At 43.3% G+C, this 25,984-nt stretch overlaps 1 protein-coding gene across 2 annotated transcripts; it reads left to right on the top strand.

Moving 5' to 3' along the window:
* Positions 1–356: 356 nt before the first annotated feature.
* LOC306751187 (membrane-associated phosphatidylinositol transfer protein 2-like) lies at positions 357–25,238 on the top strand (the record flags this gene model as incomplete). Of its 2 annotated transcripts, XM_079234732.1 has the most annotated exons (26): positions 357–434; positions 6,299–6,513; positions 7,306–7,427; positions 7,742–7,975; positions 10,524–10,850; positions 11,845–11,940; positions 12,899–13,003; positions 13,106–13,170; positions 13,802–13,892; positions 15,721–15,874; positions 15,987–16,176; positions 16,283–16,402; positions 16,494–16,705; positions 17,522–17,697; positions 18,468–18,638; positions 18,750–18,881; positions 19,798–19,959; positions 20,049–20,300; positions 20,799–20,947; positions 21,560–21,676; positions 22,123–22,239; positions 22,931–23,079; positions 23,169–23,318; positions 23,845–24,028; positions 24,110–24,238; positions 24,867–25,238. In XM_079234732.1, the coding sequence occupies 26 exons, from the start codon at positions 357–359 to the stop codon at positions 25,236–25,238; spliced, it is 4,269 nt and encodes a 1,422-aa protein (XP_079090858.1). The 2 variants fall into 2 exon arrangements, with proteins under 2 accessions (XP_079090858.1, XP_079090859.1); XM_079234733.1 differs by lacking the exon at positions 20,049–20,300.
* Positions 25,239–25,984: the final 746 nt, after the last annotated feature.

The raw sequence follows: 25,984 nt of genomic DNA, 5'->3' as shown, positions 1-25,984 counted from the left end.
TGATGCTAGGTCAGTGGATTACCTTGTAATAGATCTGTAGGAGGGCTGGAGCACACAGGGAATGTTGGCTTGTGTACGAGGGGGGAGTGGGAGAGGGGGGGTTAATCCTTGAGACAAACATGCTAACTCCTCCTCTGCTTTGTAAGTAATGCTGGAAGCTAAAAATCTACATATTCTTAAACCTGTTCTGGTGCATTCGTCCCACTGAAAGCCTGTCTTCTTGTCTCCTCAGGCGTGAATAACAATGACTCCCATCCTCGCCGTTTGAACATGCTGCTCGGGTAGCGGAGCGTCGACCCGCTTTACACTCCGGACACACGAACACGCGGCGGCGGCGGCAAGACTCGAGCACAACCATGCTGATCAAGGAGTATCGCATCCCCATGCCGATGAGCGTGGAGGAGTACCGCATCGCTCAGCTCTACATGATCCAGGTGAGTGGGCTTTCCCTCAGTTACAGGTACAGGTACAACTGGAAGTATCTTCCTAATAATTTTGTGCAAATCCCCACTCACACACACATAAGTTAAATATATATATATATATATATGTATACCTCCCAAAAGAACACCCACTGAAAGAAAGATGAGGAAGAAGGGATTTTGTTCAGCAAATAAATGCAGAAAATTAAAAACAAACAAACTTCAAATTTGCTTCTTAGCCATAAATCAAAGAGAAGAAAGAAGTATTTGTGAATAAAAAATACTATAGGAATATAGGAAATGAGTTTGTTATTATGTGCATATTATCACTTGATTGAATCATTTGGATTATTCAGTTTGTTGTTGTTGGAAATTAAGCCACAATCATTTGTTGTTTGGCTTCATGTTTTTGAGACTTTGTCACTGAGCATGTGCAGTAATTAATAACATATTTTAACCTACAATAGCTATAATTAATACGCAGTTCTTTATAATCCTTTCTCCTTTTGAAATACCCCAGGAAGAGGCGTCCCTCTCCCTGGACGATCGGACATGCGATAGATGTCGTGTGTTCAGAATAGATAAATAAAATACAATTATAGTACAAAGAATCAGCGTGACAAAATAATAGATGGACTTTAAAACCTTTATGAAGAATATGAAACCAAACCCAGACACGCACACACACACACACACACTCTACCAGACCCCTTCTCCTCTGCCTCCCGCTCAGCGTCACAGCTGAGTGCCGGTTACCCTGGCAACTGGTGACATCATCTGCAGCATGGCATCATTTGTTTGTGACTTGGGCGGAACGAGAGAGAGATGGAGAGATGGACTGACGTGATGGGGTTACCATGATAACGTTGCGTCCACAGTTCACAAAATAGCACAAAAAAAGCTGATTGCTCAATTATAAAAAATGTATCGACACTATTCTCTCCATCATTTTGTCCACTTCACATCTCCGTGTGTGGATTCTCACGGCGTCTTCTGTTGTTGTTGTTGGTTTTTTTCACCACTGAACCGACGGTTTGATGCATGACTTGAAAGGCGAGCGCAGCATTTGAAAAATGGCAGAATGGCTAATGTATTTGTTGTGTGAAGCCGGTGATAACGTTTGATGCATGAGGGTCCTGTGTTGCTCCGGTGTGTGTGTGTGTGTGTGTGTGTGTGTGTGTGTGTGTGTGTGTGTGTGTGTGTGTGTGTGTGTGTGTGTGTGTGTGTGTGTGTGTGTGTGTGTGTGTGTGTGTGTGTGTGTGTGTGTGTGTGTGCGTGCGCGCGCGCCTGAGGAGGGGAGTTGTGTACCCCTGGTTTATGCTAACCTTGCGGTGTCACATAAATTATTCAGGGCCGGCTCAGAACCGAGACCCTCAGCAGAGCCAGACCATTATAATTCCACAGAGTGTCTGCACAAAGCTCGTCGCACTTCTCAAATTGTACACGGATCTGTTTTTCTACGACTGCTTCTTCTCGTTTTTTCCGCTGTTCTTTCCTTCTTTTTAGCTTTCTGCATATTGGCCAAAGCTCTTTTTTCACTCATTTCTTTCCCTTGAACTGTTGTTGGTTGTTTCAAACTGGATAAATCTTTTCATCACTGCTTTGTATTACATTCAAGGTCTTTTTAATTTAATAGAATGAATGATTGATTCCTAGAAATGATACAAATTAAAGGAAAGAACAGCTTAATTGAAACCCAAATAAATAAATGTATTACTAATTAGTTTCTTATTGATAATATTGTTGTTTATATATGTTGAATTATATGTTTCATATGTTCGACAAATGTCACATGTTTGCATGTTGAGCTGACCTGCTGTGCACCGGACTCTTGAGCTTTCCCGAACAATGAATTACAGTTGATTAATTGTTATTGAACACTCTTTTCCCCCTATAATTAGAAGCAAATTACATACTTATTTCCAGGAAACGTATGAGTAAATGTTTGGGGAGATTATTCAGAAAACACGGACCTCTAAACTTAAGTGTTGCCACGAGTTATTTCTTTATATTCAGTCTTTCCTCACCTGCATATTTAGTTCCGGTTCTTATCTGAGACGTGTGGGGAGCTACTTCAGCACCACGGACAGCGCCATGGATTTATCATATATAGTGAACCCCTTTTTAAGGGTGTGTGTGTGTGTGTGTGTGTGTGTGTGTGTGAAGTAACGTTATAGCTGTGAACGTACATGTAGCATTACAGTGTGTGTACAGTTTAGCCTATTTGTCGGTAAAAGACGCTGCAGCTCTTCGAGGGTTAAAGTTCAAAGACAAAATAACGACCTATCAAATCATACTCTGCTTTATGGTCTGTTTGACTCTAAATGACCATAATTTACTAAATGAACATCATGCTGTATTGAAGAAGACTTGAAACTAGAGATTGAGACATAAACTCATGTTTACAATGTTTACTGAGGGAATACATCAAGAGAGAAGTAGAGTTGTTTATATAGACTTCTATACAACTAGAGGAGTCGCCCCCTGGTGGTCAGGAGAGAGAATGCAGCTTTAACACATGAAGCATAGACTTCTATACAACCAGAGGAGTCACCCCCTGGTGGTCAGGAGAGAGAATGCAGGTTGAAGACGCATTGGCTTCACTCTTTGGATCCGTAAGTTGCTGACTCATGTTTTTAAGTGAAACTATTGGAAGGATTGCTGTAAAAAAAATCTGTGACATTCATGTCCTTTAGTTTCTTTGATTTATTTGTCATTGTGATCATGTTTGCATGCTAACGTTAGCAATTAGCTCCAAGTCCGGCCTGAGAGAGCTGCTGTACACGCTTAGTCTTGCTGGCTTCTTTCATTCCTCAACAAGTGTGTTTTTGTTTGTGTGTGTGTTCCTCTGATTTTGATGACAGCCAAACACCAGAAAACAGACACCTCAGCAGCAGACGCAGCACCCTCTGTTGTTGGCACGTGACAGTTGTTTTTTAATAAAGCAGCGCAGAGGGAATTGAAGGTCTTACTAAAACTGCTGACTGCATCTTTAGCTTTAGCTTCTCAGTCTTGGTTGTATGCAAGATAATATATTATACTATCTACACAACGAAGACCTGTAATAGCAGTTGCTTTCCTAAAGATTCATAAACCTCAAAGTCCCTGGAGAAATGCTGTACAGTCAGATCCTCTCTCCTGTACTGCAGCAGACATGAGGAGGGTAATTTAAGGCCCTTAGCTCCTCACCTAAATTACATTACCTGCTAGATTACAGCAATTTTCCAGCTGTTTGCCTCCTCTGACCTTCATTACTGATATCACCTCCCTAAAGTCTTCAGGAGAGGCGGCGCCGTGTTCAATCTGAGCTCTCATTCTTGACCCCAAGCACCCCACTCTTGCTGTTAATAATGATCGCGATGATTTGTATTCGCGTTGTGCCATAACTCGACCCGCAGCGCATTACAATGGAAGGAATGAAACCGCTTTTCAATCATCGGCGTGGCGGCAGAATACAGTTTATCAACCGTGCGGTCATCTCTCTGCCTCAGCGGTAAGATTGAAGTTTGGCGGCCTGTGCGAGCAAAGATTTAAGATTTAATTAGTTGATTTAAACTACAGTGCATTAGGTCATTTATGTTTTCGGGCACCAGTTTGCAATAAAAAGCTGCATAATGTGGATGTATTGAAATATAACTAAGGTTATGTTAGAAATATGAGGAATAATTCAACAGTCGAAGCCTGTAAGACATATTCGAGTGCTATGATTTACATGACTGTATATCAGGCTGGTCTCAGGCAATCTGTATGTTAATGAAACAAAGCAAAGAAGCACTAATCAAACTTATTGATGAGAAGAAATGTGCTGCTGCAGACTTGCATAAAGAAGGATGACCGAAAAATGCAGCTGATGTGTAAACAGATTGACTTATCTGGTTCAATAAAGGTAAAACAAATAAAGATATTTAAGGCCTGACAATTAATTAATTGATCAATTGACTGTATAATGGCTATAAACCCCCCAAAATGATAACATTTCCCGGCAAAAATATCTAACTTTCAAAGAAAAGCAGCGTATGTTGTCCGCTGTAAACGGAGAAGGTTGAGGAGATCTTTTCTTATTATTTGTAGACGGACTAATCGATTAATTGACGCCTCATTTCACCACCAGTTGATCGCTTCGCCATGAACTTAAAGGTAAAAAAAAAAATGTGGCTGCCGTATCAGATTCTGCAGGAGGCTAATATATATTTACCAGCCATGGTGGACCCAGTTGGTGCCATAAGGAGATGTCGTGTGTTTATAAACGGAGGCTGTAATCCACGTCTCCCTCTGTGAAGCAACAGGCTTAATTCACAGCTCAGTGTTACAGGATCTGCCGGGTTGAAACATCTGCTGCCTTTTATCAGAGGAGGAAAACTCTGATTGTACCTCCTAAAATAGATTCTTTTAAGTCCTGAACTCATGTGTAAAAATCAAAACAGTTAGTTTGGATTATTTATCACAGAAGGAGAGGAGAGATGAATAAGAGGCAAAGAGAGCTGAGGAGGAATAAAGAGGATGTGACTGAAATAATGAAAAGAAAAGCAGTTTCTTCAACTTTTTCTGTGCGGCAGCGCTTTTTTCTCTCTCTTTCTTTCCAGCTCATCACTTTGCCTCTGCTGCCTCATCCATCCAGCTCTGTGAGCGCTTTCACATGGCTGGACGAGAGTCGGATGAGAGACGGCAGTGAGGGTCTCAGGGGTTTAATTTAAAGCTGACGGAAAGGAGGGAGGCCGGGGCTGGATGAGGTTGGATGCTTCGAGCATTGGCTCAGTTTTTGCAGAGTTTGACCTCTAAATCAGAGTGAGAAATTATAGAAATGTTGCTTTGTTCATCTTCAGTAGGCCGCGTGTTGCTCCGCCTGCCATTGGCTTTACTCACAAAGTTTACAAAGCAAATGGAGAGCAGAGGAGGAGAAACTCCTTTTGTGGCGTCCAGCTTCCCTCAGTCATCTCGTTGGCCGGCGTGCTCATTAGCCACCATGCTCGTTAGCCGGCGTGCTCGTTGCCGTGCTCGTTGCCGTGCTCGTTGCCGTGCTCGTTGCCGTGCTCGTTGCCGTGCTCGTTAGCTGCCGTGCTCGTTAGCCGGCTCACGTTTGAGCAGATAATCACACGCTTTAATCAATTCATCAATTCATTCCGGTTATGGAACACTTCAAAGGTCTTGTTTTGCTCTTCATCTGCACATCAACCCTCTAATGCCAAAATGCTCTCATAAAAGATTGTCATCTTAGTGTTTTTCGCTAAATTAGTTTTTCATTATCTGCTGCTGTCAGTATGAACTGTATATAAATACAGTATATAGACATCTTTTATGTCTTTACAGAGTATATTATATTTATATTATATATTTATAGAGTATATTATGTACATGTCATCCATCCAATCAGTTCACAGAGCGCTTTACTCGTATATAGACATCTTATTTCTCATTTTATTGTTGGTCATTGGTGCTTTTTTCTTTCTTTATATTTATATATATATATATATATTTAGATGATGTTTATATTTAGACCTATTTGTTCACGATTTGTGTGAAAATGATTGTGTACATATTGGTCTTTATCTGTTCAGTTTTTTTTTTTTTTAGAAAGATGTAAAATTTCTTTTGTGTGCACACATACTTGGCCAATAATGATTCTGGTTCTGAAAAATACAATATTAATAAAAAAAAAGAAGAAAGAAAATAGTCGTTGCTTTCCAAACAAACCCATTTAAATGTTTTGTTTTTTAAGTCTTACTCAATCATCAAAGCTTGAATTTTTAAATGTAATTTGAAGTACAAGCATTTTCTTTTTTCTTTATTTTTGGGGATGAAACCAAACCTCCGCCAGTGAAAGAATATAACAAACAATTTTTGATGAATCCTCCCTCTGTATTGTCGCCCGGTTGCAGAAAAAGAGCCGAGAGGAGAGCTGTGGCGAGGGCAGCGGGGTGGAGATCCTGGAGAACAAGCCGTACGAGGACGGCCCCGGAGGATCGGGTCAGTACACGCACAAGGTCTACCACATCGGCAAACACATCCCGTCCTGGTTCTGTGCCATTCTGCCTCAAGCCGCCCTGCGCGTGGAGGAGGAGTCCTGGAACGCCTACCCCTACACACGAACCCGGTGAGGAAGGAGGACGATGAGTCATCACACACACACACACACACACACAACAAAAAGAGACACTAAAATCGTCCCTGGGCTAAACCATTTGTGAAACATTACATAAAGTGATTTTAGGCAGCTGGCCTTACTTTAAAATAGAAAGACTGAACTTCTTAGTACTAAAACTTTGTTGATGGTTTTCATTTTATGACTTCTAGATTCATAAATTGATAAAGTAAGGCTCACTTGATATTGCTGATGGGGCCTTTTCTTTAATTGGAACGATTTCAACTGAATAATCAATTTGTTATATCCTCTCCTCCAGATGACTTCATTATTTAATTGACCACATTTTCACAGCTTGGTGAATTCCTTCAAGTATTTATTTTTTCCCCCATAAACTGCCAAAGTGATGGAGGAAGCTGCTTCAGGGACACACATCTCTACTTCTTTTTGTTCACCAATACATTTGATCAAATTGATCACAAAAATGTATAATAATAATAAACCACAGTAAATACAAGCTGTAAAATTGCCTCGTGTAACAAATACAAAATTATACACAGGAGATAAAAAAATAAATAAAAAAATAAGTTACTTGTTAACTTGTTAACACATGTCGGACACATCAAGACACTTTTTTTAATGATTTGACAGAAAGCAAAAGGAAATTATGGGGACAACAAACGAGCGCTGACAAGAACTAACAGAGGGATAAAAACTAAATAAAAAAATGGAATAAAATAGAATAATAAAAACAGAAAGGCACATCCCTGCTTCTAAATATACGTTTCTCTTTTTGTTCCTCAGGTATACCTGTCCCTTTGTGGAGAAGTTCTCGATTGACATTGAGACGTATTACAAACCAGATACTGGAAATCAAGTGGACGTCTTCAACATGTCTTCTGCTGAAAAGAGGCAGCGGACTGTGGGTAAGTCACGCCCGCCGCTGCTGTTGTGACAACTCAACGATTTTAATTGTGAGCAGCATCAGGAGTCAAATCTTCTCGCCGGCGTGTGCAGTGAAGACGCAGACGGTGATGTAGAGGGAGGCGGGACGAGGCAGACTTTGTGTTGAGCCTCTGAATCCTAAAATCCACCGGGGTGCAGACACTCACCGCATGGAGTCAACACATAAAACTCTCACACACCTTTTCAGACCGGTGCTGTGACATCTGTGCTGCTCACGCCTGCTGCTCACATCTGCGTCAGTTTTAATGCTCATTTGTTTCCCCGCCCTTCGCAGACCCCATAGACATCGTGAAGGACTACATCACCCCTCACGAGTACCTGGTGGAGGAAGACCCGAAACTCTATCAGTCGGTCAAAACCAAACGGGGCCCGCTGTCGGACGACTGGATCGAGGAGATCAACCAGGATCCGGGCGAATGTCCCGTCATGTGCGCCTACAAGCTCTGCAAAGTGGAGTTCAGATACTGGGGCATGCAGTCCAAGATCGAGCGCTTCATACACGACGTGGGTAGGTATGGCACATGGTGTGTGTGTGTGTGTGTGTGTTGTTAGCGCGTACTAGTTATTGGATGCCTGGTGTAGCCTCCGGGAACAACTTCTCTCGTTCTCTGAATTTATTTTCCTTGATCACAAACAAAGTAACAAGCGCTGCAATCTTGATAGCAGGGAGTCGTCCAAAAACACCCCAAACAGCCGGAAGTTCGGCTCTTTAATACACGGTTCTCCGTCATGAACATCTAACATTTAATTGTCTCTAACCCGTCTAGAAGGAGGAGAATCGAGTCCTCATCTTTTCTCACAAGGCTGTAACGTGCTCACAGGACGTTTCTCACAGACAGTATTTGTTAAACTGACCTCGCACAACCTGAACATAACTCATAGACATAATAATGGTGAAATGAAGAATATCTACAGAATATAACGATTTATATTATCAGTGTTCAAGAGTGTTTGCGCTCTTTAAAACGAGTCACCTCTTTCCGTTTCTCTCTATATAAGAGGCCAGTCGGACTGTTACCCCTAAAATGTATATATAGTAGTATATATCCAGCAAAAGTCTGATTTCATTTTGAAAGTTTAAAGATAAGCATGGAGATTTGGGGATAATTTAAAAAATAATACAGTGATGGAAAAACTGTAATAACTCTAAAAAGTCAAGGATACAAATTTTAAGTCAGGAAATAATAGTATTGAGAGTAAAAAAAAGACAATGCACATATGGGGGAAAATATAATCTGAAAAGTGGAGAGAAATTCTGAAAAGTTGGAAATAACCTTGAAAAGTCAGGGAGTAAAACCTAGAAAACTAAAAGTAATAAAACATATGCTTGAAAACATTTAAATAATCCTAAAAAGCAAAAATAAATAAAAGGAATTTTATGTTGTAATGTTTTTCTTTCTTTTGATTTGTCTGCAGTTGGAAAATATTTCCCTCTTGTGTTTTTCTGTGTTTTTTAAAGAAAATAATACAAAAGTAAATTGAAAATGACAATCTTGAAAACTTTGGAATTACTAACAAAATATAACCATATATATTTTATAACCATAAAAAGATACAAGTATACTTTTGAATACTTCTTCCACCACCGGTACTGAGTATCACTTTAAATGAGAGTAAACAATTACTCTGACAAACAGATTTAGTAATCTTGACAACCTCAATGACATTACCTGATTTAACAAAATACTATTTATATCTAAAAATATAAAAACAAAAAGACTGGAGAAATCCCGGTATCCTCTCAACGAGACCGAACAGTTGAAAGAAGATTTTATTTCAACTGAACCCAATAAGCACCAGCTGCTTTTGAAACCAGGCAGAACCCAATTCATAACAAAGACAATATGTTAGAACTCGTATGTGATAATTAGGTGAGTAGAGCTGATATTATGAAGAAGGATAAGCTCTGTTGAAGCGTGTGTGTGGAGGTGGCGGTGGCACATTGTGTGGTTGAAGATGTGTCGGGTCGACCGCAGAGCGAGAAGCCCATGAAGACGGAGCAGCTGCTGCTTCATTAGCCTGGAAGTAAACGCTGTGAGGAAGCGAGCGCAGGGCCGCAGAGTGTAAACAGTCCTAAATCACAGCAGGGAAACAGAAACATCGGCAGGAAATTAATCCAGTCTGCTGCGTTATCTCACGGAGCCAGACTTCCTCTATAAGGTCTCTTTGGTATTTAGTTTACCTGTCCTCTCACTATTCCTCTCACTATTCCTTTTCACTATTCCTCTTATTCCTCTCACTATTCCTCTCACTATTCTTTTTAACTATTCCTCTCACTATTCCTTTTCACTATTCCTCTTATTCCTCTCACTATTCTTTTTAACTATTCCTCTCACTATTCCTTTTCACTCTTACTATTCCTCTCACTATTCCTCTCACTATTCCTCTCACTATTCCTCTTATTATTCCTCTCACTATTTCTCTCACTATTCCTTTTCACTATTCCTCTTATTCCTCTCACTATTCCTCTTATTATCCCTCTCACTATTCTTTTTCACTATTCCTCTCACTATTCCTTTTCACTCTTACTATTCCTCTCACTATTCCTCTTATTATTCCTTTTCACTGTTCCTCTCACTATTCCTCTCACTATTCCTCTTATTATTCCTCTCACTATTCCTCTCACTATTCCTTTTCACTATTCTTCTCACTATTCCTTTTCACTATTCCTCTCACTATTCCTCTTACTATTCCTTTTCACTATTCCTTTTCACTATTCCTCTTACTATTCCTCTTACTATTCATCTGCGTTGGTGCAATTACAGAACAGAAGTCTGGGCCACATTTCTGATTCATTAATCTTTGAAGTTATTTTGTTTGTCTGGTTGAGGAGCCCAGACGTTTGCGCGTCTCTTCTTGTCTGAAACTGAACCGACACCTTTGCTCGGGACCTTTACCTGACATTTTTAACTGTGAAACTCTGACAAGACATTCTGTTCTTGCCAGCCATAACTATATATTCTTAAGGTTAACCCACTTAAATTGATTTATGTCACGGAAATATGATTTTTTTCCTCGCTGGAATGCCAATAAATCCTCGTTGCTGTGCTTCGCAGGCCTGCGTAAAGTGATGGTTCGAGCCCACCGGCAGGCGTGGTGCTGGCAGGACGAGTGGTACGGCCTGACCATCGAGGACATCCGGCAGCTGGAGCTGGAGACCCAGGTGGCTTTGGCCAAGAAAATGGCCCAGTACGGGGGAACCGAGACCAGCGGCTCCTCCGCCGGCCAGGACCAGGGACCGGGATCCGAGGCCCTGGGATCGGCTGCTGAGGCGGAAGGAGGCGGAGGAGGAAAGCTGGGAGACTCGCTGGAGACGCGAGGGGAGCTCACCAAGCAGTGGTCCACGTCCTCCAGATCCTCCAACCGGTCGTCCAAGAGAGGCGGTGAGGACCGCTTTGGGCTTTTCGGGTGTTTTATTTATTCAATCATTACAATACAATACAATATTCTATATAATGTACAAAACAGAAAGACTGAAAAGGTATAGGTAGAAGCAAAAATGCTTATATATTCCTATCCTAAATTATTATTATCAATTAAATCAGATAATTAATTTGAAATAAAGAAAACATAAAATAAAATAAATATATGCATATATATATCCATATACATACATTTCATTCACACTTGTAACCCTCAAAAATTGTTTTATAAATAATTTTAGCGTTGTTCAATAATTGAACTCCTACAATAGAAATACATCTTCTTTTTAGCTTTTTGTACAATAAACTTACAAACATCTTTCAAATCATATTTACACATGTATTGAAAACCTTCATGTCAGACGCCTTTATGACGGGGAACTAAAGCCGGTATCTTCGCTCTCTTCAAAGACACCGGACTCCTTTGACAAAGCAGTTGTTTTTCCGCACAGATTTGAGGAGTTTCTGCTGCTCGGTTTGTTCGTGTTGTAGTTTGAATCTAAACTGACTCTTTAAAACAGTGGTTCTCAAGCTTTTTCCCGAGGACCCCCTGACCAAGGCAAAGCATTTTTGGTTGAAAAAGTATGTAACACACAGCGCTGTGGCATCAGTGTCTGATTTAATATGGAATATATACAAGTCAGTTCATGAACTTACACTGAATATTTATTAAATAACAATTTGTAAAGGATTTTTTAACGGATGCTCATTTTAAATATATATTTTTTTAAATCTCATTTAATCTCAAACCCCCATTTGAGAACCACTGCTGTAAAACACCAAAGTCACACAACAACAACACAAACAGACAAACCGATAGACCAGCAACTCCCGTGAGGTAAAATCCCTGCTTTTGTCAAAGGAGCCTGGTGTCTTTGACGAGAGCGTAGCCACCATGCAAACTACCCCTTTGACGTCCCGGCCTCCTGCTGTGTTTTGTTGCGTGTGCTCACAGGGAGTCCCTCTCACCAGAGCATCTCGGAGTGGAGGATGCAGAGCATCGCCCGAGACTCGGAGGACAGCACAGACGACGAGTTCTTCGACGCTCACGGTAAAATCATCGCTCTCTGCGTGAAGCAGCACGTCAGCCAGCGGCTTTATTCTGTATTTTAAACATGCACTTTTTGTGTCACAGAGCTATAAATTACATTTCAGTAATGCCTCAGTTCTATTATCTATGCAGCACCTCAAGGTTTACATTCTCAACCCTCCTGTGTTTGCTTTATGTTCTCATGGAGCCCCGTAATTTACTTTTATTTTCCTAAAGAACAATAAATAGAGGAAGTATCAGAATAGAGGTGAATAGGGTTGACCCCCAAATAGTCTAATCTTGGATCTACGGAGCTTGATGCTAGATAATTCATAATTAACAACATTTCAAAATCAGATAATCGGAGCCCTCGCATGAGAGCGCCTCACTATCGGAGGCGAGATATATTTTGAATTCATGAACGATTCTCTGAAGTCAGCTGGGGGAGGCTGTGTAGAAACAGCTGTTCTCTGCGCACACAGCAGCTGTTTGCAGCCTGCGTCCTCCTCGTCGCCTCCCTTCTCTCTGTCCTGGACCTAAAGTTATATTGACAAGCTGTGTCTTTCTGTCTACTACTGTCCCGCCTGTTTTATCGAAAACAACAGCAAAGCCATAGTAGCATGTTTTCTGTTGTTTTTTACTAGATTTTCTATAAAGCTTAAACAAAGGGGGGGGAAAGGACAACATTTGACGATCAGTCGAGTATATGCAAGACTTTACAAATGTAAATTATTAGTTAGAGGGGAAATTGTAAAAACAATAACGGTCTTGCCCTTCAACATAGCTGCCAGAAAGAAAGCCAAGTAATTGTATCTATAAATCAGATTTAAAAACAACAACAAAACAAGGAATACATTTTTCCACATTTTTTTATTGCAGGTTCATATTGACTCTGGTCTGTGTTATGAGATATATGATTGTTCTGACCTGCGGAGGAGGAGTGCCGTATATGAATTGTATTACCTTCGTTTCTTCGCAGAGGACTTTTCCGACAACGAGGAGATGTTTTCCAAGGAGATCACCAAGTGGAGCTCCAACGATCTGATGGACAAGATGGAAACGATGGAGGTGGACGAAGCACAAGGCGAGTGAACAAGCCAGCTGTATGCTCGCATTCAAGCCTGTACTGAGGAATAGGATCAAATAAATCATCCTTTCTTCTCTAAATTAATTCATGTTTTCACAGAAATTATGTATCAGGAGTCGGGCGGGGAGTACGCTGTGATGAGTAATGAGGAGAGGCAGATGGAGGTACAGTTTCTTAACTTTTTTCTAATTTCATTCATCTCTCTCTCTCTCTCTCACACTTTCTCTCTCTCTCTCTCTCTCTCTCTCTCTCTCTCTCTCTCTCTCTCTCTCACACACTAACACCCTTAATGAAAAAGCTTGCAGATAACACTCCTCCTCCTAAATTAGCTTTCAGTCATCCTGCCAGTGTCGTGAAATTGGGATCCGCTCTCTGCTGCAGCCATCAGCTGAGTTTCATCTCCCCAGAGACCGACCACTTGAACCATTAACTTCGGGCCCGAAGGCTGTGGGGATTTGTAGAAATGCAAAAAGGAAATCGATCCGACAGAAAACTAAATGAAAGTCAGGAAAGGCTGCATTCCTCCTCCTCACTCTTTCTTGGCCAGAGGAAGTTAATGATCACAACCAAGAAATAGCCCGTTTGCTTACCTCACCCTGTATTGCTAAGGGACATCTCCAGATTACTTTCTTTAGTCTGACCAACAGTTAAAAACCCAGTTTCAGTTCGCAATGATTTAAAAGAGAGAAACATTTGTTTTGCATCTTTTCCTCCTCTGCCCTTTTAATCCACTCTCTCCTTCCTCCCTATTAACACTGTTTCCTTCCTGTCCCTCTTCTCTCCTCTTTCCTGCAGGATTGTTCGTCTCAGCAGTGTCTCCAGTCGGCCAAAACGCACGTCCTCGTTCTGGTGCTGCACGGAGGCAACATTCTGGACACTGGCTCGGGTAAAGCTGCTACAAAATCCTGCAACTTTACTATAAAAGACCCACTTGCTCACATCGATTCTAAATTCCAACTCCCCCGGCATCGAACCTGCGAAGAATTATCACCCTGAATTTGCAGTTTTCTTCGGCTTTAAAGCGTTAAAGCATCTTTCAGCTCATTGTTTTGGTTTGCCGGTGAACACTTTACTATATCGCTTCAATCACAGATTTCACAGCGTTGTTTTCCAGCAGCAGCTATTTTCTGGGAAGAAGGGATATTTCCCTCGGGAGTTGGCGGAGACCAAAAAAAAAACTGCCTTTGATTAACACTCTGGGGTCATTTTCGTGATTTTACATCATTTTTAAATTTCTCCTTTTAAAGTCACTTGCATATGATACATACATACAAAAATTACAGAAGAATCTCAGCTATCTATATAATGAGGCACCATTGTCCCAAGGCACAAGTGTAAAGAGAAAATATGACTAAAGCTGAAAAATTTAATCTTGATTTTGGAAATGTTTCATATTTGTTGTGAAAACATAACTTTACTCATGTGGTTTAGCGGTTTTGGTGATGGAAATTGGTTTACCAAAGGTCTTAGGTTCACAAAAGCAGTGGAATATATGAATAAAATGGTAGACACATGTAGATAAATGTCAAAAACCAAATGTATTATTATATGGTGGGGATGATGAGCTGTGGCTGGCTTTGAGGCCTGCTATGGTGATGTGTTAGCGGGCAGACGAACAGGGAGACTGTTGCAGCTGCATGTTGTCCTCTGGACCCTCGCAGCTCTGAATCCACTCTGTAAAATACATTAATACAAGTCAGTATGAGTTCACTGAAATAAAGTTAACGGTGATAGAGACAACAGTTGATTACCCACCGTTCATAGCTGTAGTCAACTATCTCCGTTAGCTCTCGTTAGCTCGCGCCGTGTTAGCAGCACCTAACGTGACATAAATACTACTGTAGTAGCGATTAACGGAGATACAACGCTACTAGTCGTACTAAGTTCACTGTAAGAAAGTTAACGGTGATCGGGACAACAGTTGAGTATGCACCGTTCAGTCGTAGACACGGAAGAGACATCCAAAACGGGGCTATCTAGTGACGTGCTAACGCTACGCTATCGTCAACAAACACACGTTAGTTACGGTCTTACAAACACATAATGGAGGTCCAACACTACTGGTCGTACTAAGTTCACTGTAAGAAAGTTAACGGTGACAGAGGCAACAATTGAGTATGCACCGTTCAGTCGTAGACACGAAAGATACATCCAACACGGCACTATGTAGTGACGTGCTAACGCTACGGAGCTATCGTCAACAAACACACGTTACTTACGGTTTTACAAACACATAATGGAGGTCCAACACGACTAGTCGTACTAAGTTCACTGTAAGAAAGTTAACGGTGATAGGGGCAACAATTGATTACTCACCGTTCAGTCTCACAGTAACGCTGTAGCCAGCTATCTGGCCCGTTAGCTCCGGCTAGCTCCTTGTTAGCGAATCCTTCAGGCACTGGAGCTGCACCGTCTGTCCCCTCCAATATAGCTTTGCTCAGGACTCTTTGCTTGGCATCTTCTGACTCACATTGAAGCTTTGCACAAGTCGTAAGACACGTCCATGTACAGATGCTCAGACGCGGAAGTGGAAACCATATCCGCCAGATTTGAAACCATATCTCTGTGACGTATTATTGTGATGATATAATTTTATTAAAAACTTAAACACCTGCCTGCCCGCATCGACGCGGGCCCCGCCCCCAAAGGGTTAAGAGAGTCTTAACGGTACTTGCAGTTTGTTGAGCAATGCAACGTGTTTTGTTTTTTTGCAGGTGAACAGAACAACAAGCAGGGAGACCTGAACACGCTGAGTGGCGCCTTTGAGACGGTGATGGGGGTTCATTACCCGGCAGCGTTGGGCCGCATCGCCATCCGGATGGTGCCCTGTCCCGCCGTGTGTGTCGATGCATTCTCACTAGTCTCCAAGTGAGTCGTTACTCTTTCGTATTCAACAGCATTTAAACAACCTGCTGTGCACAGATATCAAACACAGACACACGAGGACAGATAACAACGCCTCCCCCTCTCTGCTCTGCAGTCTCAGCCCCTACAGCTACGACGAGGGCTGCCTGTCCAGCAGCCAGGACCACATCCCTCTGGCGGCTCTGCCTCTTTTGGCTACCTCCGCGCCGCAGTACCAAGACGCCGTCGCGACAGTCATTTTACGAGCCAATCAGGTGTACAGCGACTTCGTCAAGTCTCCGGAGGGAGCGTCTTTTAACGGCCAGGTCAGTGTGTAAACCTGGAGGTTCATACCGTCTTAGGTTTGCTCATTCGTGTCCAGATGAAGCAGATTCACGTGTGTTCACGTGTGTTTGCGTCCCCGTAACGCAGGTGTGTGTCATTGGGGACTGTGTCGGAGGAATCCTGGGGTTCGATGCTCTGTGCAGCAGCTCGGTGACGGTGTCAGAAAGCCAAAACAGCAGCAGACGGGGCAGCGCCATCAGCGTGCAGGTAACGGTCTCAACTCCCTGACCATTCTGATTCCACATTTCACGGCAAACCAGTCGAGAGTCGTTGAGATCTTTCCGCCTCCGTCTCCCAGGACACAGACCTTCTCTCGCCGGGTATCATCATAAACAGCGTCTCTCCTTCCTCGCCGTCCCTGGAAGGAAGCCGGCATCTCAGCCGCAGCAACATCGACATCCCCCGCAGCTCGGGGCCCGACGACCCCAAGAGACAACTTCCACGCAAGCGCAGCGACTCCTCCACATACGAGCTGGACACCATCAAACATCACCAGGCCTTCCTGTCCAGGTGAGGCCACGCAAACTCTCCCACAGACATTTATATTAGTTTGAGTGTAAAAAAACAACAACCACAAGACCTTTTAGTCTAGTTTTGGGGTAATTTGTATGTCTTCTAAGCTGTTTGAGGCTCGCCAAGCATGATCATCATCATTATCACAGCTCATTCAGCGGCTGCATTCATCCACCTGTCCACTAAAGTCCCTTCCACTATCTGAGGTTAGCTTCAGAGGAGAAGCTCAAATATCAGACAAAGTACTGATATTTATTTTGCAAGAAGAGGAAGATTAAGATGCTTGAACTGTGAACTCATTCCTTTTTAATAGCAACACAAAGTTTAGTGTTTATTAAGATCCCAGTGGGCTTTTCTATCCACTCAGTTAACTTGTTGACAATAGAAACACACATTCACACTACTCATCAAACACATTGCAATGTACTGTACAGGAAGATGCAGCTGAAAGTCACCTTAAAGTGACATCTACATAAGTATTTTTATTGTATGTTCAAAGATACAGCTGAACCATTGGACCCCCGTCATAGGCTGAACCATCACACCATTAAACCACGTAACTGGGGGGAATTTGATGGTTGATATTGTCTGTGATTAATTAAAAATATGTTTCTTCTTGACATTTTGTCTAATTCTCAGAGGATTGTAGAGGAATTTAGTTCATAAATTGTCCCAAAAAACATCAACAAATCAATTTAAGGCGTTTCGTCAAAGTTCTTGTCGACGTTTCCTTTTAATTTTGTTGCAGTAATGAAAACTAAGTCGTCAATTATTATATTTTCCTTTTTGCTTCTTGTGTTTGAATGTGTTCAGCCTTCACTCCAGCGTGCTCCACGGGGAGCCCGGGTCGCGGCGCTCCAGCGGCAGCACGATGCTCGAGGGAGGCTCTCTGGGGAAGTTTGACTTTGAGGTGACGGACTTCTTCATGTTCGGCTCTCCTCTGGGGCTGGTGCTGGCGCTGAGGAAGACGGTGGTGCCCTCGTTAGATGGTGAGGAAGGTTTGCTCCTCTTGCTGTGCTGCTGACGGTGTTCCTCATGTGTCCAATATCTCTCCATCTGCCAGATGAGCAGGATGTGGTTATGTGCAACTTCTTTTCCTGTGTGAGATACTCGTCTCCTGGCAGGTGTCAAGGGTCAACGGTCATGTTTCTGATCTCAAAGTTGTGGCTACGAATCTGACTGTATTGTGTGTCCTTTGGGGTTTAGAGGAGAGAGGTTACTGACCTGCAGCTGGCGGGTCAACATCTGGACTAATTTACATCCAAATATGATTGTAGCTGCTTTTTGTTTCTTAGTTTTCTCACGGTTTTGATTCTTTGTCACATACAAAATGACTACCAACGAAAAAACACAACAAAACAAAAGTAATGTGAAGCTGCAGGTTATTATGGCATCAAAAGTTATCAAATGAAGTTATAATATTCTTACTAGAAGTTATGATTTCACAGAGGTTTAAAGCTGGAACTTATTTTTTTCTTAGTGAGAGTTTGAGCTGCTGGTTTCCTGTCTTTATGCTAAGCTAACGGCTTTTGGCTGTTATTTCATATTTAACGTACAGATATGAGAGTGAAATAATGATCTTCTGCAAAACAAGTTGAACCTCATCCTTTGAATACTGAGTCAACAGCAGCGGAAAATCTTGCTCACCTCCAGTGGTTTAATTTCTCACCTGGTTAGTTTCCTCCTGATAACTCGTTCCATGCATCAGCCCACAGTTTCCTCTTCTTCAGCTCTCGTCGTGTTCCCTCCCCCTCTCCAGTGTCCGCTCTGCGTCCGGCCTGTCAGCAGGTTTACAACCTGTTTCATCCAGCCGACCCGTCGGCCTCCCGCCTCGAGCCTCTCCTGGACAAGCGGTTCCACCTGCTGCCTCCCTTCAGTGTTCCTCGTTACCAGCGCTTCCCGCTGGGCGACGGCCACTCGGCACTCTTGGGTGAGTCTCGGGTGCCTCCATACACGAGGCATTTCACTGCTTTACCGTTTCTACACGTAGGTGAGTCTTTTGTGTCTCTTTCTTTCGTCCTCTCTTTACCTGGCCTCCTAGTTGAGACCGTGCAGAGTAACCCCCAGCTGCTGATGGAGTCTGTTGGTGCCATTTCCCACCGCTACCAGGACAGCACCGTCAACGAGACCTCCATCCCCGTGCCGGTCCTCAACTGGCAGCTCCACACAGACAGTGCGTGTCTTTTAACTGTTGCTTACTTCGTCTCTTTTATCCCTTGATTTTCGGCTTTATTACAATTCATTATTCAGAATAAATTATTCTGGTTTTAACCATTATTTGTATCCGTTTTATAAAGACTGTTCTTACCCAGTTAAAGAAATAGCTAGAGCTATTGGCTCCAGGAAGTCCGTGGACGTAAGTCTGTATTCCATTAAACAAACAAGATAAACAATATTAATTAATGAGCTTTAAAGTTGCCGATAGGTGGATTTTGTTGCCTTGTTTCCCTTTTTTTTATGCTAAGCTATGTAACCCAGTTTAGTTCAAACAAATCGTCACGTTAGCCAAACTTATTAAAAAGAGAAAACAAAGGCCGGCTGTGAAATGATTCCCATTTTTTCAGTTTAAACATCTGACAATGAACCGAATGTACTTTAGTGCAAACCCAATTTTCCTGTGCCGTTACGGATAATTGGTGACAATTCAGATGCTCTTGCGTTCGGTTTTTACTTCCAAATAAACTGTTGACTTGTTTACAGCCTGATTGTCTGGTGCTTCTGTCAGACTTTGTTGTAGCTTCTGCCAAATACTTTGCTGTTAACCGCTCTCATAAAAGAGTTTGACCTCATTACATTAGCAAAGTGGCTGCTCACCAGCTTTAGACTCAGGAGTGTGTCTTTATGATAAAGGTGGTGATTAATAGGCCGCAATCACAATTCCAGTTTTTTTTTTTAGGGGCTCACGACCTTGACAAGAAAGATGTGTGTTTGCAAAGTTTTCATACGTTGTTAAAAACTTGCTTTGTAACTTTATTTTTGAAAGGTGCATTTTAAAAAACAGTTATTATTTTAAACAGAAAACATTTCATGGAAATAAGGACCAAATTGTATTTAAAATGACTCATAACTCCTCTCTTCTTCCTCTGCAGCGGATTCTCTTCACTCACACATGTTTGTGGACGGCCAGTTCCCATCGCCCACCTCACCGGGGGTCCCTCACCTCCGCTACAACCGCAGGTCCAGCGAGGCCAGCCTAGCCAGCCAGGTGTCGGGCTTAGCTGACTCTTACACCGCCTCCAACATCGCCACGAGTGAGTTGACCTCTGACCTCAAGTTTTGGCTCCACGAGCTGACAGTTTGCATGCTGACGTTCTCGTTTCCTCCCTCCAAAAACGTGAAGCCGGCCTCACTAAAAGGCCCAGCCTGCTGTGCAAGCTGGCTCTTCCCTACAATAGATTTGCCTCTCGGAGCTTGTCCCTGCGCTCACGAAAGACAATCCATCAGGTGTTCCCCAAACCCAACGGCGTGGAGTCTGAGCGGGGCTCGGACGTTAGATCTGACGCGACCTCCGATCTCACCGATGTCACCTCTGACATCGCAGACTTCAGCTCGGCCCCCCCGTCGCCCGGGCTGCTGAAGAACATAGAGAAAGGTACCCTGGGAGCTGCAGTGAGAGGCCGCGAGGGAAGGATGCTGAACTCCATCCTCTTCCCTTCCTCCTCTGGTGTCTTCCTCTCTCAGATAGTTCTCCTCAGTAGTCCTGTTTCCCAAAAACGCCAAAACGATACCCGCAATTTTTCTCTCAAGCTCAGTTTCACGAGAACCACTTCTATGTTCTCTTTTGCAAAACCACCAAGATATATAAACGGTGACAAGGTTCTCACAGAGTCTGAGCTGCTGTTTTCTTGCGAGTGTGCGTTTGAAACCTCTCTACGACTCTTCACTGTGCGTTTCCCTTCACAGTTTGGAGTCTAGTGTCTCCTAGTGAAACCCTTGGAATCCTCCAACTTCCTCCAGTTCATGATAACAAGCGTTCCCCTCTGCATGGGCAGAATGTAGACGTGGACTGGTGCGCACCACGAACAGAGATCGATGTACCGGATGCACTGATTCCTAAACTCCGTCTCTCTCTGTTCCCTCGCGGCTGCAGTTGCTTCTCGGTGGTGGGGCAGCAAGAGGATGGACTACGCGCTGTACTGCCCTGACGCCCTGACGGCGTTTCCCACGGTGGCTCTGCCGCATCTCTTCCACGCCTCCTACTGGGAGTCGACAGACGTCGTCTCCTTCTTACTCAGACAGGTTATTTCTGCCATTATTTCATCTTCGAAAAGAAAGTGTATTTTCCTCTACGGGGATCCACCACTTTGGTCCAGACTAAAATATCTCAACAACTATTGTATGGCTTGCCACCTCTGGCGCCACCAGCAGGTTGACACTTGTGTTTTTTAATAAAATAGCTCGGCTAATAACTATTGGACCGATTGCCATTAACTTTGGTTCATGTCCCTCTCACTTTGGGGATTTTTGGACTTTTCATGTAGCACTATTATTCAATATATAGTGGGGCATATTTTCTATCACAGATACTTCCCCATCAGCCTCAGCTAAACTATGTTTAATGCTAATTAGCACAAAATAAATACAACAGTCATTTAAATGCTTTTTGTTGTTTTTAAAGTATTTGCATGTTTTTCATTGCTGTCATGAACCAGAATATGCAGATGAAGATGTCAAGAAAGCAAGCAGGGAAAGTGCTGACTTTATTTAGCTCAGTCTAAAACTTGAACTACTTTGCAGAATGCTGCAGCATCATATTCGCTTTGGCTGAACTCTCGAGTGCTGAATAGAGCAGAAGCTGTATGACGATCAGGACGACAATTTTTTTTAACAACAATGAATAATCTTCCCCAGGTGATGAGACATGAGAACTCCAGTATTTTGGAGCTGGACGGTAAAGAAGTCTCGGAATTCACTCCGTCCAAACCTCGAGAGAAGTGGCTCCGCAAGAGGACTCATGTTAAAATCAGGGTAAGACCTGTTGCCTCACCAGCTGTTATATCTCACTCCATCGTTATAAATTATGTTTTACTTCCATCTTTACTTCAAGGACAAACCTTTTGCTGCATTATCTAAAGAAGTAGTGTCTCCAGTCTTCAGAGTACTGTATTTATACTCCTCTTCCACTCAGGGGGAAACATTGTGCTTTTTACTTCACTGGCTTTATTAAGTCCCGTGCCTTAAACTCCGACTGGCCAATCATAGCGTAGCGTCGGCTTTTCCTGTCAGTTTTGATCAATTTGGATTTTGGCGGCTACATAGGAGGCGAGAAGAAAAGAGAACGAATCAAACCGAAACTGTAGAAGCGAGTGGAGATGCCACCTTTGAACTAATCAGAGTGAACGTTAACCGGAACAACACAAAGGAGGAGGCGGTTCGTCTTCTGACGGCCTGTTTCGTCTTCGTCTGTGTTTCAGAACGTGACGGCGAACCACCGAGTGAACGACGGCGTGTTCACGGAGGACGGAGCCCAGATGGTGACGGGACGTTTCATGTACGGACCCCTGGACATGGTCACCCTCACCGGAGAGAAAGTACGTACGGCATCAACGGAATCATAATTGTGTCCTTGAGGTCAAATGGTGTTGAAATGGTGTATTTGGGCATCTGTAACCCATAGGGATGAGTCTTCGTCCTGCAACCACATTTAAATTGCTACAATACCGTAACCCTTGTGCGACATAACCGTTAAATTGAATTAATTACGTAAACGGCGTAACGTTTCACTAAAGCTAGTTAATAAGTCACACTCCAATACACATCTCCGTAACCCTTCGCGCTCGTTGGAGTCTAACAAAGGAATCCTTATAAACCCCCAATTGGTACCTGCAAAGTCTTTTTCTGGCGCACGTTTTCCTCCCTGGTCCGCCCACATTTCTAAAACTACATACAGCAAGTGCGGAAGCTGATGAACAGTTCGGTACCCAGCATGCCCAAATCGGCTAATGTTTTGCCATAAAATAAGTAATCTTTCCATTTTTTTAACCGAACGACACAGTTTTTTGACTGAAACTCCTTCCTAACATGCCAATGTTTTGTTTTATATGATTTTTGTTGCTGATTCCGATTCTTTCCAAAAAGGTGTCTTATATGTGGGCTGTTGTTAAGGCCCTGAGGTCTATCGAGCTAATTTGGTTAAAAATACTAAGGAGTGGTCAAATGCAGAGACTAGATTTCCCCACTGTGGGACTAATAAAGGATTATTTCTTTCTTTCTTTCCTGTAGGTGGACATCCACATCATGACGCAGCCTCCCTCTGGAGAGTGGGTGTTCTTCAACACGGAGCTCACCAACAGCAGCGGGCGAGTCTCTTATCTGCTCCCTGAGGGCAAAAAGCTGGGTATCGGGGTCTATCCTGTCAAAATGGTGGTCAGGTATGCAAAGTCATTTTTATTTAATGTAAAAAAAAAAAAGAAAGTACTTTCATCCTCCTTTCATAAAAACGTCCATCTTCCCATCTCAGGGGCGACCACACGGTGGCAGACAGCTATCTCTCTGTCGTGCCGCGAGGAACAGAGTTTGTCGTCTTCAGTATTGACGGCTCGTTTGCTGCCAGCGTGTCGATAATGGGCAGCGACCCAAAGGTTCGAGCCGGAGCTGTGGATGTGGTGAGGTAGGGATCGTACACATTTATTCTGCATTAATACGTAGATACGTTTTCGAGGGGCATTTATTATACTGTCAACTGTAAAATGTCCTCATTGTTTGGTCTTTTTTTACAGCTAAACCTTTAAAAAGGATGCTCCATGCATTGTTCATATTTGTATTTGTTTCAAAATGAAGCAATCGCAGTTAACTTCCAGTGACTTTACAGAAAAATGGATTAAATTAGTATTTATTCGGTAAGCGGTGTTGCTCATAGTGATCATGGATCCCCAACTCTGCAGTTCTCTTCAGCTCTACGCAGCTTTAGAGCGACTTCCAGCTCATTTTACTGTTTCGGTTCAGTCTCAACACTCGTGGGTTCGTTTTCAGCCGCAGCGGGCAGCTGTTTTTAGTGAAACAGCTCTAAAAACACACAGTTCACGACCTGTTCAGCCCCAGACCAGCGGGTGAACACACTGGAGCATTTAGAAGAGTTTCCTTCAGTATTGGACATCACGCTGCACTCCATTGACATTGGTGTTGTTTTTTTGCAGATACTGGCAGGACTTGGGCTACTTGATAGTATACGTAACGGGCCGTCCCGACATGCAGAAGCAGCGCGTGGTGGCCTGGCTCTCTCAGCATAACTTCCCTCACGGCATCGTGTCCTTCTGCGACGGGCTGGTTCACGACCCGCTCCGGCACAAGGCCAACTTCCTCAAAAGCCTCATTAACGAGGTGAGTATGTGAGTTTGAGGCGAGCGCTTTCCGATTAAAAATCCCCGACGTCTCTAACGTCCGACCTCCCTTTTTGATAAGGCCCAGATGAGGATCTTCGCCGCCTACGGCTCCACCAAGGACATCTCTGTGTACTCGTCCATCGGCCTGCCTCCCTCACACATCTACATCGTGGGAAGGCCCACGAAGAAGCTGCAGCACCAGTGTCAGGTACGGAACAAATCCTGAGAGCAAAGGTATAGATTAGATAGAGATGTAGATATATTAGATATAGATTACACTTTGAATCTAACAGTCAAAGCACCGCAGTGTTTAGTTCAGTCCATCGATCATAACAGTGGTTCATCTTAATAAAGTTAGACCAATTTTGTAATCTTTTAAAATGTTCAACAATGTAAAAAAAAGTCCTGCATTATCCTGTGAGTGTTGATTAGAGATGACATCATCAGATAGTTAACACTGAAGCATCGACGTTAGACCTACTTCAACTACTTTATACTTTATATAATTAACAGAAAGAAACTTTTGGACTGTTTTAATTTGACTTTTTGCCTTTTCTGTGTAATATTAGATAATTGTAGCTCAAACTGTTGTTTTAAATGAAACCAGCTGAGAAGTTTAAATGAGAAATATTACTATTTTATAAGCTTATGTGTAATTAATGTAACATCTTGGAGGGGGGAAAGTAACTATAGCTGTAAATCAAGCTACTGTTCTTGATTAAAAGTCCTATTTTGTGGGCTGAGAAAAGGTTTTATAAATGATGTGTTTGAGCTCGGTCACTGCGAGCAGTCCCAGGTTAGTAAACATTATCTGATTGACTTGACGTCCCCTCCAGTTCATCGCGGACGGCTACGCTGCCCACCTGTCCCAGCTGGAGTACAACCAGAGGTCTCGCCCCGCCAAGTCCGCCAGCACCCGCATGGTCCTCCGCAAGGGCAGCTTCGCGCTCGGCGCAGCCGCCGGAGGAGAATTCCTCCGCAAGCGCAATCACATCTTTCGCACCATCTCCTCTCAGCAGCCCGGAGGGGCGGGGGCGACCTCCCCCAGCCAGCCGGGCCGGACCGAGCGAACCCAGAGCCAGTGCGAGGTGGAGCGGGACCGGGTGGTCGGGGCGGCGACCCAGAGGAGCATGAGCATAGCCGCGGGGTGCTGGGGTCGCAGCGGCAGCACCAAGGAGGGCAGCGGAGGGTTACTCGGCCCCAAATAAGGGTCAGAGTGGAGCTGTGCTGTTAAAGGACCCTCGGCTTGACCCACCATGATCTCTGGACTGGACACAGAGAGGAGGGCGGGAGGAGAGGAAGTGAATGGAGGGTTTGTATTTGAGGAATGAAAGGGATAGCTCTGGGTTTTAGCATGAACTCTTGATGCGATAGAGAGGGATCTGTCCAGGAGGAGTGGACTATTCAGGCCAAGTGGGATCCAGGGAACAAAAGACAATTCTGTAGCATGAGTCTTTTACAGTACTACTTTTATAGGATACATCATTAACTAATACGAGAAAATGACAAGGAAGGATTAAATGAAATATTGTAAGCCTTAAACTAATCTCGTGTATCGGGACCTCCCCACCTCCCCTCTCCGAACACACACGTTAACAACACACTGTCCAGGCGTTTCTCACACAACAACTCGACCCGGAAAACGACTGGCAATAAGTAAGCGCTGAAAAACGAGATTCAGTTCATCCAAAGTACACAATACACATATTTTCTCACTTACCTCTTGTGGTTTCTATCCATTCAGGAAGTTTGAGGTTTGTTTGTCAGAGATAATGATCACTGGAAGGACACGTTGAACTTTCACAAACGGCGTGAATCCGATCACTTTGGTCCAGGCTGAGATATCTCCTCAACTTTTGGGTGGATTTCCATGAAATTGCATAGAAACATTCATCGTCCGCAGACGGTGACGTCCGGTGACTTTTTGGATCCCCCTGGCTTCTCTTGTAGCACC

This window comes from Taurulus bubalis (genome assembly GCF_910589615.1).
Source record: "Taurulus bubalis genome assembly, chromosome: 19".
Lineage (NCBI taxonomy): Eukaryota > Metazoa > Chordata > Actinopteri > Perciformes > Cottidae > Taurulus > Taurulus bubalis.
Note: the sequence above shows the minus strand (reverse complement) of the source record. Positions and strands in the feature narration are given on the sequence as shown.